Source organism: Contarinia nasturtii, unplaced genomic scaffold, assembly GCF_009176525.2.
Source record: "Contarinia nasturtii isolate CC-2019 unplaced genomic scaffold, AAFC_CNas_1.1 Cnas_scaffold_285, whole genome shotgun sequence".
Taxonomy (NCBI): domain Eukaryota; kingdom Metazoa; phylum Arthropoda; class Insecta; order Diptera; family Cecidomyiidae; genus Contarinia; species Contarinia nasturtii.
In genome coordinates this window covers 127,881-149,152 of record NW_022197640.1, presented here as the reverse complement: position 1 = coordinate 149,152, position 21,272 = coordinate 127,881, and the positions used below count along the sequence as shown (strand labels likewise).

At 35.5% G+C, this 21,272-nt stretch overlaps 1 protein-coding gene across 6 annotated transcripts in view; it reads right to left on the bottom strand.

The window, feature by feature from the left end:
* The window catches only part of LOC116337509 (calmodulin-binding transcription activator 1), a 198,883-nt gene that overhangs the window by 153,525 nt on the left and 24,086 nt on the right, over nt 1-21,272 (bottom strand). For all 6 annotated transcript variants that reach the window (XM_031762121.1, XM_031762126.1, XM_031762127.1 and 3 more), the window contains exon 3: nt 15,636-15,789. In XM_031762121.1, coding sequence (XP_031617981.1) covers nt 15,636-15,675 — 40 coding nt within the window. In that variant the 5' untranslated portion in view covers nt 15,676-15,789. The remainder of the gene's footprint in view (nt 1-15,635; nt 15,790-21,272) is intronic.

Genomic DNA, 21,272 nt, shown 5'->3' with positions numbered 1-21,272 from the left:
CAGAATTTGTGCATAATAATGGTGTGTTTGTAGTTAAATTGTGAAACATATTGAATGCCTTAGGTAATGTACGCGCACATTGCAAACGCCTTTTCATCTCTTTGAAACGATGCTACAGCACGGGCTTAAGCACTTTGTTTTGCTTAGTTCGTTAATATTAGCGTTAGCGTGCCGAGACTAATTCCAATCCGGCCAATAAGAGAGAATCCCTTTTCAGCTCACTCTTCCGAATGAAGAAGAAACAAACAACAACATTAAAACGGAACTGCAAACGTTCAGCATATGCACAGCACGGAGTATTTGTGTTTGGGCAACTTATGGCTGGATTAAACTTTTCACATTTTATTCATTTCTATCTTTCTATTGTTCTCTCTCTCTCTCTCTCTCCCTTTCATTGTGGTCCTCGTTTGTTGTTCATTCATACTTATTTACCCTTTTCGTGTTTATGATCTAGTCAACAATATATTGACGGCATTGCGCGCGTTAACTCGCTTTTGTCATACTTGCAACGTGTTTCCAAAGTGTGTAGCCATCTAATTCGGAGCTTTTTTGCCATGAAATGGCGATCATCAACAGGAACAACTATCCCACGGTCGTTCAAGGAATGCACAGCTGCTGGTGCCGTTTTAACATTGGTATTGCTGTGCTGAAAAGTTTATACCACCATATTTTGCAATCACTAAATTTTCACTGTCAATTTTCACTTTTGAAAACTGTTGACTTCCTACTGAATCACAACGCTCTCATTACTCGTGTACAAATCGTTTAGAGTGGTGAAAAATTCAGAATCTAATAAAAATTATATTGCAACGAAATTAAATTCTTTTTTGACCCTTTTTTCGCTTTTATCCTCTCTCTCTCTCTCTCTCTCTTTCGCTCTCTTTACCACCTTCAACTACATCCTCTTTGTTTTGTTTTATACTGATCAGTTTTTGTGTGAGCACCTCTTTTCCTTTTTATCGCCAGCACACACACATTTTTATTTTGTGTTCTTGTTCGCTTTTCCGCACATTTTGTGCTTTCATGCTGAACGCTTTGACACATTCCGTTTTCCGCTTTCGTCGCTGTAAACTTTAAACAAGACCATCGGGTTCACTCTCGTTGACGCTATCTCTTTCACTTTATCGCTCTCTCTCTCTCTCTATCTCTTTTCTTTATTTTTTTTTGCTTAAACCGTTGTTGGCTTAACCAAAAGGTATTTCATTTATTTATGTGTGTGCATGTGAGTACAAATGTGCCTGTATTGTATAGCGGCGATTGTTGCGTTTCTCATTTGTGCCTTTGTAACTGATTCACAATTGCGTTCACTTCATTCCACACATTTGTGTGACACTGCAAATCGAAATTAGATTCGCGCGTGAAAATGTGTTTTCGTTAAAACGCAAATAAATATCAACAAAATGCAATCAAAAACATTTTTTCGTATCATGTTGCTTTGATGTTACCATTTTTTATTGTCCTGTGTACGAAAGAAATATTTTTTGTTTTTTTTTTAATAGATCCAAATGATCTCTCGTATTGTTCGCATCTTTCTTTAATTCACATTTTTCCCATGTCTGTACGGCTTGAAAATGAATACGACAATGGATTTCGCATAAATTTCAAACGGTTTGGTGGTGCAACCAATGACCGAGAAAGTGAACGAACCCGAATAACAAACAGAAAAAAGAGTTGCTAGAATGAGATAGAATGACAACAACAACAACAATCGATGTGTTTCAAAGCCGATTTTACGATTTTTATCGCTTTCAATTTTGTCACCAAATGAGTGTTATTCAATTCGCTGCATTCGCCACATGGGAGTTAACTGTATTTATAGAGATGCGATATCGTTGATGACGCGCATGTTACAGTATATGCACATCTAGGCCAAATACTCGATTCATCCACACCAAAGCTCTTGAGTTATCTACCTCTGTCTCTCACTCACTCATCCATTCATCCACATCCATTTGCTCTTTTACCCGTTTACAATCTTAAAAAACATGACGACAAATAGAAAAAAACAACAACAAGAGAACGAGGAAGAGAGACAAAAAAAATCAACAACGAAGCAGTTCCGACTTTGTGTCCGTTTTCATTTTGAGAGACTTAACAACTTGCTCGTTCTATGAGAATGAACAAGCGAGAGTGGGGAGAAAAAAAAACACGTAGAAAAATGCTCGACAACAGCGAAAAAATGCAAACACACACCGACATACACACAAAGTATGCACACACGCTTCTTCATAAAAAGTGGGCATCTGACATAGAATCGGTTATTTTTTGGATTTCACCGTTTCAGTGAACATATAAATTAATTTTATTGTTAAAATACCTCGAAGAGTTTCACATTTTTTTTCTATTATATTATTTGTTTGTTTGTTTTATTCGTGTACAATTTGGACTTAAAAAAGGTAATAGACGAGGGCGCGCGCTTAGCACACGCATACAGTGGAAAATTGGCATTCCTTTTTGGCCGAATCGTTTGATTGGCAATCAGCCAATCGATCAGCATTCAGGTTGATGGTTTCCGTTTTCCCGTTTTTTTATGCTCTCCTCTTTCTTCGTTTTCGTGACTCGTATTAGCTTAGATTGGTGGAAAATCGAATGACAAATAGAGACAAAGTATCGTTTACACACGGACGTGAAGAAGAAAAAAAAACAGCAACAACCAACGTCCAAATAGGAAAAAAACCAAACCAAGCGCAGCATATAAAGCTTAGCAAATCAAGACAAAGAATAGGTGTGTTGGAATCGGTTTTGAAATCTTTTCATCACTCGAATGTCGATAAAGCATTTATCTACACGGGGAGAGACTGAGTGAAAAAGCTATCGATTCCGTAGCAAAAAAAGGCAAAAAAGAGCATTCGTAAGACACTTTAAATTGTAGCTTACGTTTTGATTTTATGTTTGTAATCCGTTTCGGGCACATTGTCTCCGTCATCCGTTTAAATGGACATTTTGTTCGACATTTTTCTACAGTGTCAAGTGCATACCGGCCAAATGATGAGACAACAAAATGTGTGTTTATGGCAATTATTTTTTATCACTGAATAAAAATTATGATTATTTTTCTTAATAGCTGACAATGTGTTGGCCAATTTCTATTTGATTTGATCTTATTTTCGATCACATTTTATGTGAATGTGTGCACTGTCACTGATTCCATTCAGCATTGTAATTTTTGCTGAGTTTCACAATAATTTTTTTATTGCTTTCAGCACACATTCAATTCGCAACCAATATGAATTGAATGGCTTTGGATTCGTTCTAGCTATTGACATTGGAAATGATTTCCACTCTTCTCTATCCGATTTCTCTCTCTCTCTGTCTCTCTCTCGTGTATCGCTTTTTTGCAGTTCGTGTCCACAATGATATCCTCACACAAATTACACACATGTATTTAGCACATGCAGTGCAAACTGACTCAATGTGCACAATACCAATGGCATTGACAGCAAATAGTTCAATGAATTTGAACATGAAATAAAATACAATAAATAAAAGCAACAAAAAGCACAGAACAAACAACAATAAAATGGAAGATAGAGAGGAATAGCAGATCGGCGCGTTTAAATAATGATTGGAAAAACAGCCACATCAAATAGCTGGGACACAGTCCATAATATATTGGCGTGTTTGGATTGACAATTGGTTGTTTTGTTTTGTTGACTGCTTAAATTTGTCCCTTGGTAATTTGGCTGAACTGTCCATGTTCACTTCATTTCGGGAAATTCTCTCTTTCTCTTTTACCACCCCCTCCCCCTCTCTCTCTCGATGTGTGTGAAATGAGATTTGCATCTTTATTTATAAAATGCAATTTTTTGAATAAAACTTCAATAGTTCTACAACCGAAAATTCCTGAGAATTATTTAAATATGAATTAAATATAGTCTGTCGTATATTTGATGCGAAAAAGAAAACCAAAACACAAATAATCAAACATACACCCGTAATTGAACGTCTTTAACGTAATGTATACCATTAACTTGAATCGATGGATGAAATTAAATGCAATTCATTCCCATTAAATGGCAATAATTATTTCATTTGATTTATCAAGTGCGCGCATTCAATGTGTTTCGATATTTCTTAAATCACATATCAGACATTGAGTTTTTCTCATTCAATCTTCATTTTACTCTCTCTTGCGTTCAAAAATGCGAGGGAAAGTCGTATAATTCAATTATATTTGCAGCTCATTGAATACGATTTGTATTTCGAGTTTCGCTTTAACAATTCAGCCACTATTATTATCATCTCCTCGTGTATATTCTGTGTAAATATGGGGAAAATGTTCGATGCGATGAAGTTAGTGTATGTACGCAAATAAAGTGCCGTGGATTCGATGAAGCGATCAAAATGAAAATATAAATCCAATTGTGAATCGATAAAGAGAAAGAGAGAGAGAGAGAGAGAGAGAGGGATAAAAGAAGAGAAAGATGAATGGCATGAGAAATTGATAATAAAAGTTCCGATGGCTGTAAATTTATATGGACAAAGATTTCGGGGATCTATTTTTTTATACACAGTAACAAAAGTGCGGATACAATGATGATATTGCCATAATTCTTGGACATGAAGACGAAACGCGCATATTCCCATTCCATCACAATCATTACAGCAAAATCGAGCACGACGACCCAAAATGCCGATTTGAGTTGTTGTTGTCATAGTCTTCATTTGTTCGTTGTCGGTCGACGTCGTCGCACCAAACTCACTTTAGGACCCGTATTCCGTTTGAACTGATCAATGTCTTGTGATTTCCTTCAAATCGTAATCAATTTCGTAGTCAATAAAATTTGTAATAAATGATGAACAATTGAAAGCAAACCAACATGGTTGTTGGCTCTCAACTCAAGCACCATCGTATCTGTACCACTTAATGTAAACATTATATGTGGCGTGCGTGTGTATGTATGAGTGAGTGTATTCTGCACTTTTGCACAGCGTTAGCTTAAAATGATGTCGAAATGTGTATATTCCATTTGTAATCCATTTTGGTACAAGCGAATTACAAGCGAATTTACCATTGTTCACATTTCCGTCGTTTATTTAGTTGATTTTTCTTCTTCTTTTCACCCGACATTCTTCCGTCTCTTGAACGCTTACTCACACACACACACAGACACACACACACACACATAAACAGACTCTTCTAGACGGTCCTTTATCGAATAAATATATATTTATCCGGACCAAATGTCAGTTGAATGCAACGTTTCATTCATTTCAACTTTTATTTCGCTTATCTATTCTTGTCCCATCATTGGATTATCATGTCCATTGTGCTATAATGGAAGAGCAAAAAATATCCATAACACGCACACAGTTATAATATGGCTTATTTTTCTCGATGATGTTTTCAATGCGTTGAATGCGTGCCATTTGATTTGTTGTAATCGGCTTGAATGTATGTGCCACGGGCACATTTTCTGTGTCATGTTGATTTAATCGAAATTATAGTCAGAGTCAAACCGTGGCACAACAACAACAACAATGCAAAAAATGATGCGAAAATGAAAATGGATTTGTTAATCGACTCGAATGAATTTTCGTTACATGATGTCATAATTATTATATGCCATTTCATCATCGATGACATTTCCATTTTATTCATCATTTTAACTTGTTAACTTATAGAATATGCAATCGCGCAATTCACTCCACATACCACCATCCTAGTACCATATCTCATTTTTTGTTGTTGTTCAAAACATTTTGCAGCACTAACAAAACACAGTGCGGACGATAGAGGGACGCGAACCGACGACAGAGTCAAAAGTCGAATGAACAAATGTGCGTGTGTAAAACTCTCGAAATAATATCATTCATGTGAAATGTGATTCAAATTTCGATATAATTTGAATAAAATTACCTAATATGTTATTGATATGCGCCCACACATACACACAAAACGCTCACTCGACGAACATGTTGAATGATGTTGTTTGGCCGTATGAATACCACAAGTGTTGTGTCGATGTTTGACTGTTTTGAAAGTGATCGTTATCGCAACCACACACAGCTACAAACACGACCCAACTCAGAGCCAAACACACCCGCCGAATGCCAATGCAAGTCTATAATTATTTATTATGCAACGTATTAAAAATGTGGCATGAGAGAGAGATGTAGGCAAAAAATGTATGAAATAACATGCAAAGAGAGAGAAAGAGAGAGAGCAAAAAATTCATAGAATGAAATAAAATGAAATATATGTGTCATCGTTGTCCATGACTTGCGACACACACACAATTCAATATATTCGTCCATTTCGGAGGCGAGGCATGTGTGTTCGTGACGGGCGGCTGCTTTACACTTCGTAATCAAAACATTTTTATATATGTGCACCGCATATGCTACATGTAACCAGAGTAAATAACTTGTTAATCAAATAACATATGAAAAATGAAGTCAATTAAATGCAATTTTCTCGATTTGCATTAAATTCATTTAATGTTGATTGTTGCATTAGACATTATTGCATCGGTTGTGGATTTGTGTACAATATCGACAGCAGCAGGTAGTATGACATTTGCACGTAACATGTATGTACAATTGTACAGCTAACATCATCATTCGAATGAAGATTATACTTTGATCTAAATATTTATAAACCCACATCGGTCCATATGCACTGAATAACAGCATCGGCAACAACCAGCAGTACCAGCTAGAGTACCAGTTTATATGCTCTAGCAACATAGGTGGGCAGTGGAGGACTTCCGTGTTTTGCCCCCTTGTCACACATGTGTCCGAGATATACTCAACGCATCTGCCCCCTATGAGACAGATGCCATTTGCCTTCCCCACAGAAAAATATTAACCACGACTCCAATAATGATGGTAAACTATATCAAAAGCATATAGTGTCAGCTTTCGTTCGCGTGTAATTGAATTATTGGCGGCTTAAGTGTTGCAAAGAAATGTATGCATCAATGAAAAGTTCTTTTTGATTTTCCTAGATAAATTCAAACAATGGACGCTCTGATTTTTATTTTCGTTTCGTGTTCAGTTCTGCTCATACGCTCTTTCGCGCGCGCACACAAATACATTTTCCCTCTTTCCATCGTTCGTTTTTTTATATTCGTGTGTGTGTCACGATTTTGTTTAATCTCTTGTCAAGCTGATGCTTGTCAGTCAATTAAAATCGTCCATCAAATTGAAATAAACAATAGAACATTTTACACCTACTACACCAAAAATGGATGGATGGAAATGGTGGGGTCGCAAGATACACTCTGAAAACAACTCAATTCGTGCGGTGGCTTTTATTTTTATTTTGCGTAAATTTCTATTTCTCTGGCGTATTCTCTTCATTCGCCTCGATTCGGATCGCTTTTTTGCAATCGTGTGGCAATGCTCCCAATCATACAAAATTAGAATCGCATCGACGCTGCCTGTGCCGACCAATCAATGCAAATATTTTTTTTTTGTATGTATTTATTTTCATTTGCCACGTTTTTCTTTCATCTGCTTCGATTGGCTTTTCGAGCATTCTGCAATTTATTCTCTGATTGTTATTGTTGTAGTATTTTTTTCGTTCAGTTTTGTTTATTTCGATCGGTTTCTATTTTTATAGAGCCGACTTGGCCGATTTCGCTCTTTTATTGTTTTAAATTCGATTTGTATGTATGTGCGAACGGTTTTTTTTAACGAGATACATCCAAATGTAGCAGCACAATTAATTCTCAATACAAAGAATATTGGGCGGCATAGAGAGAATTCAATATATATAAATATACATATATACAGCAGATCAGGTCTTTAAAGTTCAATATTAAAGCGTGAAGTGAAATAAATTCACGGTTGAATCAAATTGGCCATTTGATTTGATAGAGCAGGTGTGCGCAATTCTCATCTAATGCATTCATCGATAATTCTTTTTGTAAATATAATCAAAATCACCGAATTTTGGCCAATTCTATGGACCGTTTCAAACTGAACAAATTTACAGAAGAAAAAAAGCATCATTTCCTATTCACAAACCGTAAAAGAAATCTGTCCAAATCCCGGACGAGAGTTAGATTGACAAATTGAATGCTGATTGTTGTCAATTCAAATCAATGACGAACACAGCCAACGCCAAATTAAATGGCAATGTCATGCCAAAGCTTTTCGACAATTGCCCAATTTGCACACGTTGAAACAGTGAAGGGAGACAGAGAGGGAAACGCTTTTTATTGATTGAAAAATGAAACTGCGTGTGGTAATCAGATGATATTTCGTGAAAATAAAAACATTATATTTGCGATTTCATTTCCAAGGGAAGAACAAATATTAATTAAAACGTACGCCAGATGGTTGAACCATTTTTTGATTTTATGTTAAAAAACTCAATTTTTCGGTGTAATCTCGAACAAAATACTTTAAAGAATAAAATACGAACTATAATTATTTGGTAAAAAGGTCTAGAAAAAAGACTGATTAAATGTTGAAACGAAGATCATATCACAATTCCTTAAGACTTAATCAATGGCAAAAAAAAACCTAAACTCATTCAATATGAGACTGTTTTCATATTTGCTGTTTCCCATTGAGGGCTGATGTGATAATTTCGAGTTGAAAAATTGAAAAGTTGATAGACACGTTGTGTTCATCAGCGATAAAAGTTATGTGCTTCGTCAAAAGAAATGAGATTCGGTTAAATCTATCAAATATAATGTGGTGTTTTTTTTCATTCCCCATCTAATACCCATTAAAAGATGAATGATGTGCGCTAGTAAAAGTGAGTGAGAGCATTTTTCATCGAATTCATGTTTTTTTTTTAAATATAGAAATGAAACGAACGATTACTGGTTCCACACAATTTTTAATCCACATGATGAGTGCAAGTTGTCGATGTCAATGAAAAAAAAAATCGCCACAGACAGTGTGAAAGGAGTGACGAAGAGCAAGAAAGAAGAGGAAATTTTGTCATTTGATGTCATTTCAAAATGTACGTGACAATTTCTTATGTCATCCATTCATATTATTGAGTGGCTTATTTCAGTCAAAGTCTAGCATCATGTTGTTGATACATATATCTATGCATAGACACTATATGGTTGATTCAGGTTTTGCGAGCGGAACCACTTTATCCAAAAAACGAACAAAAAAATCAATTTCGATTTTCATGTGACACAAAATGTGACGATGGAAACCAAACACGCTCAAGCACGCTTGATATCGCACCAAAGAAATCATTCGTTTGACGAAGTGAAAAACGTTAACAAACGAATGTGCATGGTTTTTACATCGCTTCATTATTCCATTATGATTCGTAACAAAAATTAAATGCGAATACTCTTGTGTTCTTGTTTTTATTCTTCTTTTTCGTTGATTTGCCGTCATATCGTCGTACATGTTTTCTACCTGTTGTTCTTGTGAATTCATTTGGGTTTTGCCACCTTATCATTTACGAGGTGACTGTGCACAGCAATGAAAACGATCCAAAAATGAGGGAAAAAAAGAAACCAAAAATTGGAGAAAACGGAAACGCAAAACACAAAAGAGTGCTCACTTTTTTTTATATATCAGGTCCTGACACCATCATGCCAACTAAATGCGACCGACACAGAAAGAGAGCGAGAAAGACACACATTCGGTTCGACAATTGCAAAATGCCAAACAGTTGAATCTCATCGATTCGGAACATTACGCAAGATACACACTTCTAATTTTACACTCTATTTACACAGGTACTTTTGTGAGTTTGATTTAATTTATTGAGTTTGATATAGAATAATATATATTCTCTCCGCTGTTTTATGCACAAAACAAATAGTTTCCACTGTTCGCTAACAATGAAATTGAACAATAATGTGACTGGTGCGACTGCGACTGCTGTTGACAGCAATTTTAGCATTACAATGATAACAATGGGCCAATCAATAATTTTGGTTAAAGTGAACCATTCCGCAGCAAATACCATTTATAAAAACCCATGTAGTTCAATTTTCAAAGCAAAATCCGAACTATTTCCGTGAAATCCTATACATTTCCTACTTCAAAATATTAAATCCGTCTTAAAATTCGTCGTTTTCAATTTTTTCTGTGTTTTTTTTCAACGCATTTTTTAAATCAACATTAGTTCAACTTGAAATCTGAAGTGTCAGAAATTCTGGATACTACTACATATAAAACTCATTGTTTTCACCGTTTCAAAAAGTCACAATGTTCAATAAAGCCTCGTTTAATCACATATACCAGGAGTCCTCCTTGAAAAACAGATGTCAAGTAACTGTTCCTGAAAAATTCACGTTTCAAGTATAAGGAACACTTTTACTCGACACTGTTGGGAACAAAGCACGTCGATTTGAAGCAACGTTGATACCAGCGCCAGCCAAACCAAAAATGGTACAAATTTGGTTGCTCAAACCAAAAATAGCACACAGTTGTGTCACATAACATAAACACAGAGAGACATAGTGAAGTTGCTACGTTCCCTGCTCTCATTATCGTTGTGCTCTGATTGGGAGAAAATTACTCCCTAATATTTGTTGGAGAATTTAAAAAACCTCCCCCATCAAATCTTTTTTTTTTTGAAAATAATTTATTTTTATCCGAATTTCCGGTCAATTACTGACAGAATTTGCGCTGAGTGGAACTATGGAATTTGTACAAAACTCCGGATTTGTCTCTTAATTTATCTCTTCTCACATCGATGACAGGCACGGTGAAGAGAAAAGATTACAACATAGCTTTCTTTTCTCCACATTTTTTTTCTTTCTTCTTAAATCGCTGTTCTCATCGAATACACAAATTCTACATGAAAAAAGGGATTTAACTTCATTTCATATAATGTCTTGATTTATTAAATCGATTTTTTCATGCTTTCTCATTCTCCTGACGAAATTTTATCCTTGCAAAAGCAGTTTGTTTTCAAACAAATTAAATCTTTTGATTTTCTTGTGATTTACTTTCGTTCAACAATGAAAAAGTTCGAAAATATCTTGGTTGAAATGATGTGGCCAAGAAGTGCCTCTATCACAATGTGACCACTTCACATGTAGTGTATTGAGCGTGTGTATAAATCCAATGGCTGAGTTGAAAATACGACAAAATATATAACACACACACACATACAAAACAAATAGTCCATAATCAGTGATGATGGAGCTTTACCATAATTTGTGCAGTTCTTACGGCGAATAAAAATACCATTTTAAGTGAGAAAGAAATACAGATGACAAGTGAACCCGCACATCTGTGTTCACCGGCCACGTAATGTGAAATGGGTATGAGAGAAAGAGAGAGAAAAATTGACACACAACAATGGCTTATAAAAGAAAGAAAAAACTCGATGAACTGTTGAATAACCAGGCAGAAGTTGCTGAAAAAATGGAACACAATGGGAGAATGAAAAAAGAGAAAAGGAAGCGATCGTCGTGGAATAAAAGAGGAAAAACGGATTTTCCAAAACTGAAATGGGAAAACGTTAGAGAATAGGAAAACAAAATCAAACCAAAAGAAGAGATAAAATGAAATAAAACGGCAAATCCATTCATCTTTTTACGAAAATCTATAGTCGAAGTTAAATTTATGGAAATGCGTCGCATGGAATAAGCTTATGATATCAGCAACACACATTTAACATGTGTTCTGTGTGAATGAGAGAAAATGTGAGAGCTACCGAACAAGAGCGAAGGAAATATATAAAGAGAGAAAAGGGAATTTGATAATAATGCCGCGAGGGTGAGCGTTATCACCAGGGCAAAGCAAAATATTTTCATAAATACTTGGACCGAATATTGACTAATCATCATTTTAAGTTTATGGATGGATTGGGCAACTATTGGCGATACGCTGCTTCTTCTTCTTCCATTTGTATATCTACAAGCAGTGTGCGAAGGAGAGGGTTTACTCCCGAGACTCAAAAAATTCTTTGGATTTTCTGGGTTTTTTTTTTTAATCCAACTTAAAAATCGTCGTATTCTAATGAGGAATCGAAAACTCCTTATTCGAGTTTTGGAAAACTCTTTCTAGAGAGATCTCACCTCGTTCACTACTGATATATACGCAATACATCTAAAACTCACTCACACAATTGTTGCGTTACGTACTAAGGTGTCAAATACAGTGGCTGAGACAGAAGAAGAACAACCATATTTCGTTCAAACACAATCTATAAATGATATAAGCGATTCATATCTACGGGGATAGGCTATCCCGGATAGCTAACACCAACTAAGAGTTTTTAAGGAGAAACAACCAAAAACATAAAAATATACAAATAAATCCAAAGAAAAATGTGCATATTTTGCATTACCCTGATTATCACATATTTCTCATTTCAAGTATAGCAATTGTATTGATGGCTGAAAATGGTCAATTGAGGATAGTCGTTAGGTCATTTAATGCGAAACGACTTACATTTCAAAGGCCCGTTGTCCAACGGCGAAGTAAAAAAGCTTCCGATATAATGTCGTTTCGGTTTTTTTTTAAATTTCCACTCCCACATCTGGATTTAACTTCGAGCATAAAATGTACTTTATTAAGAATTCAATTCATTTCCCACGGCAAGCACACAATTTTAATTCGTTTTCTTTGCATCAAACTCCTGTTCGTGTGGTCTCACATATGAAAATGTTGTTGGATTTTTCCGACGGAAATGTTTAAAATGTGTTTAAAATGATTTGAATTTAGAGCATAATACTTTGGGGGATGATGCAAAATAGAGCAAACTTAATCTCCAATTGCCATTTATATTGCATGTCATTTGAATTGTGCAACATACGAACTGGTCGTTTGAAATCTATTCCACAACAAGTGTCAAAAGTAGCAGCGATTTGAATGATTTTCACATTAATACGATTAAGTACACTTTTGAATGGATTACACTTACGCTACCAATGTGCAACACTGAATATAACCAAATCTCCAAACAGAAACAATTACCATACACTACGGTGCAACATTGCATCGAGACATAACATTTTGTTGTGTCTAAGTGAAACGAACACATCAGAGATGAGCTCCGACATGGATTAAGACAAGTGCAGATCCGTAACAACAGCATCCGCTTCCTTATCGTATATCGAATGAATGTGATTTGATTTTACAAACGAAATGCCGCACCACATCGCGGTTCAACTCACAGCTGGCTTTATTAATTCATTTTTTCTTTCGCCTTGCTGTTGTTTTTCGCTCGAAAGAAAAAGTTCATCGACAAAAAAGGCAACCGTAATAAATGATATTAAAGATCATTAATCATGGTGCTGACCATTATTTGGTATACCTTATTATAGAAATTGCACAAGGGAAATGAGATTGCTTGTAGATACTTTCAACAGCGCATGTATTGTGGGCTAAATGCATATAGCACAGTTGACTTTTCTCTATCTCTCTCTCTCTCTCTCTCTCTCTCTACTTCTTTTCCGTGCAAGGAGAAAGTATTAAATTGGCCTAACATTTGAAGAAAACAGGACATTCTGGATTCTAGAGAGCCTGAATCAGGAAATTTTGAGCATAGTTGTTGCTTTCAGTTCATTTTCGGTGGAGAAAATTTGTAAATTCCCTTCCTTCAAACAACTATCTTAGAGATAACGTTTATTAACATGAATGCGTACGGATCACCGTGCAGAATAGTTCGTCTTACTGTTACAAAGCTCTTTATTTCTCTTCTTCTGTCATCTTTTTTCCCACAGCAAAGGTATGGATAAACTTTGAAAAAAAAAAAAAAAATTGAAAACTGGAGCAAAGTAAAATGGAAAAAACGGCATTTCAAAAGTGAAACAGAGAAAAAGCTACGGATTGCAAAAAAACACCGAAGCAAATATGAGCGATAGAGAGGGAGAGAGCGAAAACGATTCCATACAATAAATCATATTCGTGTGCAGCGCGCAAAACGCTCAACTTGTCAACATGTTTAATTTATTTATTTATTATTTTTGACTCGATTTTTTTTCCACAATCGTTGTTGACTTTTTCACTGTAATCTGACTCCCTTTTTTTGTAGTCGATGTGATGTTTTTCATTTTTGCTCGATTTTGAGCGTACAGTAATAGGGGTATTTGAATTTTGCTCCATTAAATTTTTGTTCAGTTTAAATTGTAGTACAAAACGGGAAAGTTTTCAGTTTGAATCGCATCATACAAATGTGCTACTCTGAATAGTGTAAGAAATATGCTGGCTTCCATTTGTTAGACACACAAGAACGCGAAAGTGAGAGAGAAGACGAAAAGTAAACGAAGAAAGTATAGTAAAACACAAGTTATACAAAATTCATTCCATTAAGTCAAAAAAAAAAACAAGGCGTTTTATTATTACCTCATTATGATGGATCTAGATTTCTCCAAGCTGAGCGACCTAATTTTCAGCGCGTGTTATTTTCCATACCGAAACATTAGCAAGTTGAGCCGAAGAAATATCCAAGCACACCAAATAATAATCACCCAAAATGAGCGAGAAACAAGCGATACGAACGAAGTAAGAGCGCTTGCCGGTTACATATTCTGCGCACCAAAACTTTTGTAAAGAAATATGTGAATAGTTTTTGAGTCATGTTTCATTTTTTTCTCTCTCAAAGATAGACACATACACACAAATTGCCATCAAATTTCAATGATGCTTGCTGTAAAGGCAATTATCGGGTATATCACTGGTGGCAGCAATAGTGCCGTAATGACAAAATAAACACAGAAAAAAGCACAACAACATTAACCAGTCGAAAAAAAGGGAACATGAATGTGTGTATGGCGAAAAAATCGAGCTCAACGTTGTTTCGTCGATATTTCAACGTTGTGTGTTGATTGCCCTTTTTTCCCTTTGTAACAGCGGAATAAAGTTATTTTCGCCCCGAATCGCAATTCATTTAGATATTTGACAACAACGCGAATTGCATTTTTCAATTTATTCGACGATTTTCTTATGATCGCATGCATAGTATGTGTGTATGTGTGTGTTTGCGAGTTTTTCATGCTATTAGAATTATCTGAAATTTACGTTGTATATCTCATCTCATCGTTCCATCTCTCAATTTATTGCAATTTTTCAAATTGCGTGCAAAATTTTTCACATTCAGCAAATTACACTCTCACACTTAGCGAAAATCCATAGAATATCCAAAGATAACGGTGTGTGGTATTTGTGGTGCTATGTCCGTTGTACCTTTGCTACTACTTTTTTTGTGTGCAAAATTTCGCTTTGCCTTGCAAAAAAACCAAATTGATGTTTAAGTTGTGAAAATGTAATTACATAATAACATCTACGTTTTTCTTTTAAAATTCAAAGTTGTAAGTGGCTCATTTTGATTTTAAGCGTTGAATTCTATCATGTGTTTGCTCGTTTCAAGCGTACTAACCGACGTTCGATTCGATTGCAGAGCCAAAGTGTGCGATTATTTCAACGATCAAATTATTGCTGGCGGATACAAATTAACAATAGTATCGCGCACGAAATGGGATAATTTAAAGGAGTTAAAAATTTCTCCGCTTGCATGAATAGTGTTCTTTATAAGTCGTTTATTACGTTTCATGCATTTGACACGTACGTAACACGTATATAATCACGTATGAACATTTGAACCATTTGATTTATGGCATTGGATAAAATCTTGATTGCAAATCGATATGCGCTCAATCCCAATCACAATTCATATTGTGATCGACGATGCATAAGTTGAGAATATCAAAAGATTGGAGAGAAAAACAGACAGAATTTGTACTTACTTAATTGTAAACTGACACAATAAACTGCTTGAGACGTCATTGCTTCGACGTCGCATTAAATGCAACTTCTATTTAGAATTGCTGTTTTGATTGATTGAATGCATGGCGTCCTGATTGATTGAGTGATTGATTTTATTCCGCTTCTGTTCGTCTTCTGTAAAATATGAAAAGAAAGAAATTGAGGAAATAAATTAATATATATATATATTTTTTATGTGGATTGTAAAGTGTTTCATATTATGACTCTGTGTGTATAAATGAAAGATTGAGGCGGGGGAGAGATAGTGACGTTCAAGGACGCAGTGCAAAATTATGAATTGACCTCGAGGTTAAACGAAATAAGTAGATGTGTATAAAAGAAATGTAATATAATGCGACCAATTCAGAAGAAAAAATTCTGTTTTTTTTTTCAAATAGAATGCCAGAGGAATAGGAGGTGAGAGGGAGAGAGGGATAAAGTCATTGAATTGGTTGGCTCACGTATATTTATTTGTGTGTCTTTGGCCATTTTATAAAATGAATTTTATGTGTATAAGCATTAAATTTTGCCAATTTCTTTGCCGAACATTTTGTTCACAAATTTATAACTTTCTTTCATATTTCTCTATATTATTGGCCTATTTGATTCGTTGCCATTGTATATTTACCGTTGAAAAATAGTGGCCGATTCGAAAATTTCGTCATTTCACTACTTCACAGCATATATACATGGACGTTTGAATGGTGACGAGAGGCACCATTGCCACAGTCGAACTCTTAAAACGGTTCAATTTTTTATTTTCTTTATGCCATCGAAATATAATGTCTGCATCCGGTAAAGCCTCCACAACGTAAAGAAATAGATATATTTTGTGTGAAAGAGCGAGAGACAGAGAACGAGAGAAAGCGGAATATGAATTCACAAAAGGTTTTCTTCGTGAATTTTGCTTTCATAAACTTTTTCATTGGCCTTTTTTTTCGTCGTCGTCGTCTTCGCCTTCATCACTCCCTTTTTTTGCTCTCTCTCTCTCTCTCTCTCTCTCTCTCTCTCTCTCTCTCTCTCTCGCTCTTCGTTATGCCTTCGTTGATGCGCTGTGAATGTTGTTTGCTTAGCTCATTTAAGTGAGAAGAAAAATGTGTATTTTTCACTAAAAGTACCATCATCATCGCATAAATCAAAGTGTAAAAACATTTTTGTCGAAATTATGCCTCATATAACATGAACGAGCGTATTGTAAATAGCTTTAGTAGCCATTCTTGAAATGTTCATAGAATTTATTTATTTTTGCCACATCGTCGTCCATCTCTCCGCTCTATCTCTCCCTCTCTCTTTCTTTCATTTTTTCTCATTCTCAAGTCATTGCTATAAAGTAAAAGTTTTTTTTTTTTTTTCATTTTCGTATGTATGTTTCCTCCTGGCTGCAAAATCGGCACAAGATCATCATTCAAATGCACAATTTCTATAGACAACTGAGAACGATTTAAGTGTGTTTGTTATGCCTTTGTAATCTATGCATTTGAAGCTATAGGTTGAAGTTGCTTCAGATATGAGCTGTGGTGGTCCTCTCAGTGCCCTGTTCAGCGTGTTTGCAAGCCTTTTCCGACGGAACGAGAGAACGCGATAGTGAGAAGGGTCGAGATATAGTGTGAGGCAGATAGAAATAAGCGATGTGTATTTTATGTCGCGTGTAAGCGCAATATTTCCCTTATTATCTCTCTTCGGCTCCATTCATGTGTGTGTATGTATATTTTTGCGTCGAACAAAAGAAAGTAATCGAAAAAAAGAAGAGCAAGAGTAGCGCGCGCCTGCATGCATCAAAATAAGAGCGCACATATCATTCTTGTTGGTGTTGAATAAAAGTCGCTCACTCTTCTATCTTCAATTGGCAGATTGGATTGTGTGTATGTATGTATGTATGTGCGGGACGAGTGCACGCTAAGAGGGCCAAAAACAGAAACTTTTTAATGTGTTCTCGAAAACTAGTTTCACCGTTACTAATGGCCCATTCGAACAACGAAGAAGAAAAAAGATGATGAAAAATGTTACAATAACAATAACAACAATATTTCCAAGCAATGTATAGAGAAGAAGAGAAAAAATTTAAAAAAAGACGAGCGCAATGATACATATTTAGAGAGGAAAGCAGTGAAAAAAATGGCATTCAGAATAATAATGGCAAATTGGATATATCCTGTGCGAAGTATGAGAAAATTAAGTATTTCAGCGATTGTATAAATATGCCAGATAGATATAAATCGGGAGACGCGTCTCATCGCACTCTCGATTGAGACATACACACACATGCCGTCCTGGCACATAACTTTCAGCAAATGTGCAGTCGAAGCTGCTGTATGTACACCATATAATATGTGCAGCTTGTACTGTGCTTCCTTTTCCTTATTCCGCTTTGTCCATTTTGATACATTGGTGTGTGAATGATGACACTAATAGCGGCATAGTGGCGAGATATCCATGTTTATCGTCGTCGTCGTCGTTTTCAACATCGTCAATCGTTGCTATTTCCAATGCCATCGCATGAAATCCAAATGCGATAAAGAGTACCTAAGCAACAGAAACACATTACTGAACACATCATCTTCACAAAGCTGTGAATGGGGTTGAATGAAGAAAAAAAATGTGTATCATTGAAAATCGTCTTCATTAAATGAACGTTTATTTTATGCTTCTCTCTTTCTCATTCACAAGAGGCATCCTTCTACATCACCGACATTCAATGTTACCAACATTTTACGCATTCACACAATATTTCCATGCACAACATTTTTATCTCATCGAAATCAATCGAGATGTGAATTTCTCAGTCATCCTTTATCTCAATTCATCATTTTGTCTCTGTTGATTGCCCGTTTTACCACCACAATCTCAGCACCAAAAATACATAGCTCTTTTTTCACAAACGATTTTGATTTTCGCAATATTTTTTTTTCGCCTCAAAAAACGTACATAAATATTGTTCATCGCTTGTTTTATTTTTTTTTCTCTTCTGAACGAGAAAAAAAGTTGCACCACTATTTCGCGCGGCACAATTTTTATCAATTTTCACCACCCGGTCATATGTGTATTTTCGGATATAGTCCAACTCCAGGGGAAATTGCTGGCGATTCTTCAAAAATGATGTTCAACACAACGATAATGACAACAACAACAACAACAAAAAGCAAAACAAAAACATACGAACGTGTCGAGAGATCGCCTCGCAAAGAAGACGAATAAACGAACGACAACAACAACAATAAAATAATCAATTCGTTGCAATGTATGAACGTTGCTGCGTTCGGATTGCATTGCACATAATTTGTGTGCAAATGGGGAAAAGTTGCATTATTTATTATCACATACATAAATTTTTCTCTGCGACAGGTTTTTCGCCTTAATGGGGTAATAAAATAATTGCAATCCAAATAGATGTAACAATAACGACGACGGAACAACAGTAACGACAATACGGATGAAGTGAAACCATTCAGAAATGGCCATCAGATATTTATCTGAAATTGTACAAAGAAAATGTACAGATCCTATGACGATGGCGGCAATATGAATGACGTACAAGAAGAGGAAGGAGCCAAGAAAAAACAACTGGAAAAGGAACCGAATAAAATCCGTAACATTACCAAACTGAATAGGACTTGTGCATTGGACTAATAGAGTCATTTAGTATGTATCATAGTTGGTTCGCGATTGTTTATTCTATGTTTATGCATTGCATTGCCATTTCATTGTGGCACATATGTGGAGCATTTTCGATGCCTATGCCATACAAATACAAATCTATTGCATGGATTTTATATTTGTTCGGATGTGAGAAAAACATGCGAAGGTTACGAATAATGTATATTAAAGCCGAAAAATAAGAGAGAATCACTGAAATTTTCACGACGTGTCTATGGGCCAAAATCGAATATACGATAGACACACACACACAAACACCATATTATATATGATTGTTCTCGGCAATGTTGTTGCTGTTGGTTATGTTTTTCTTCTACCATTTTTCGGTTTAACTGTGCGCTCCCATTGTTGACAATGTTGTTGACATGTAGTTGTTTTTATTTTCTCGTTCACTTTTAAAATGAAAACCATGCATTTTGCTTTTTCTCTATTTCTTTCGCTCGTTAATCTAACTTACTTTTCTATCCCAACACTCCCATGTGCACGCACGCGCGCGCGCGTGCGAGAGAGAGAGGAACAACGAGTACAACAACATGTTTATTTATTGCCTGATGGCCTGATGCTCTCCACCGAACGGAAAATGTTTCTTTAGTGTATTCAGGAAGACTTATAAGCTCTTTTGCTCTGTTCGTCTTTGTTTATATTTCAATTGCTTTGGGACAAGGCTATTTGGCTATTCAATATATGTATGTTCAGTTCATGCAATTGGCACTATTTGGCGATACACCGTGGTGATTTTATATGGTCGAGGTTGTTGTTTTTTCTTTCATTTTATTGTCGAATGAGTGGCCTGTGCACACTTTACTTGCTTTACTTGTTGGTGGCGCCTTTTGTTTCTGATTTTAATTTATGCAATCAACGTTTAATAAATAATTATTATGCTATTGAAGGATCCAACATACACACACGCACACACACAACAATTCAGACTTAAAAAATTAAACATACGGACGCTTCAAGTCAAACATATGGGTATTTTGTTGGAACGCGTTTCAGATGATAATTTGTATGATGCACTCGCAAATCGAATCTATATATTTCGGCGCAAGGATGTAGTAAATAAAATGAATTGCAATAAATCAATGGATTTATTTACTTGAAAATGGTTCAATTCGATTTTTATGAACAAACAATGATGGCACTTTTATTGGCTTCAACCATCTCCCGACCTTTATTCACATTTTTTCTCTCTCTTTCTCTCTCCTTATCATTCTCTATTGATAATGCGTTAATGTTTGTATCTCGTCGGCCAATTTTCTCTCTCTCTATCTCTCACTCTCCTTCCATTTCTATGCCATTCTTCTTCTGGGGGTAGTTTTATTAAATACCGTATTTCCTTTTTCAATTTTCATATCGTATATTTTAAGGGTACTTTATAATGCGAAACCAAAAGAGCAAAAAGAATGCAACAACAAGAAATGAAAAAAAACAAACACAAAATTATTGCCATTTCGATGGGAAAAGTTTTCCTTTTAAATAATAATTTGGTAGTAAAGCGGAAATATATTGAAATGTGAACATTATACACGACAACGCTTAAAATCAAGCGCCAGTGAATTGATTCGCATTTCCGATGTTTCCACTCTTTTTCAATCGGGCACATTCTCACAGTGCTTCTGTCATCTAGTTTCCTTGTGTCAATGTAATGTACAAAATACATAGAAACGTACGTGCACATGCATATTTACACATACCAATGCACACATAAAGTAGGTAAAAGTCTATTTGAACAGACAACATGGATATGTATAAACTGATAAAATCCAAAACCAAGTATAAAATCAAACGAAATGCAATTGAAAAATTGTGAAAACCATATATTTTACTTAGAATTTTCATTCTTTTCGCTCTGTATGCTGGCGTTTTTCACTGTTACCGTTGTCATCTTCATCATTGTTGTTGTACGCCTTTCTTTTGCGCTACATGGATTTTTGTCTTATTCATCCCACACATTGCATTTTATA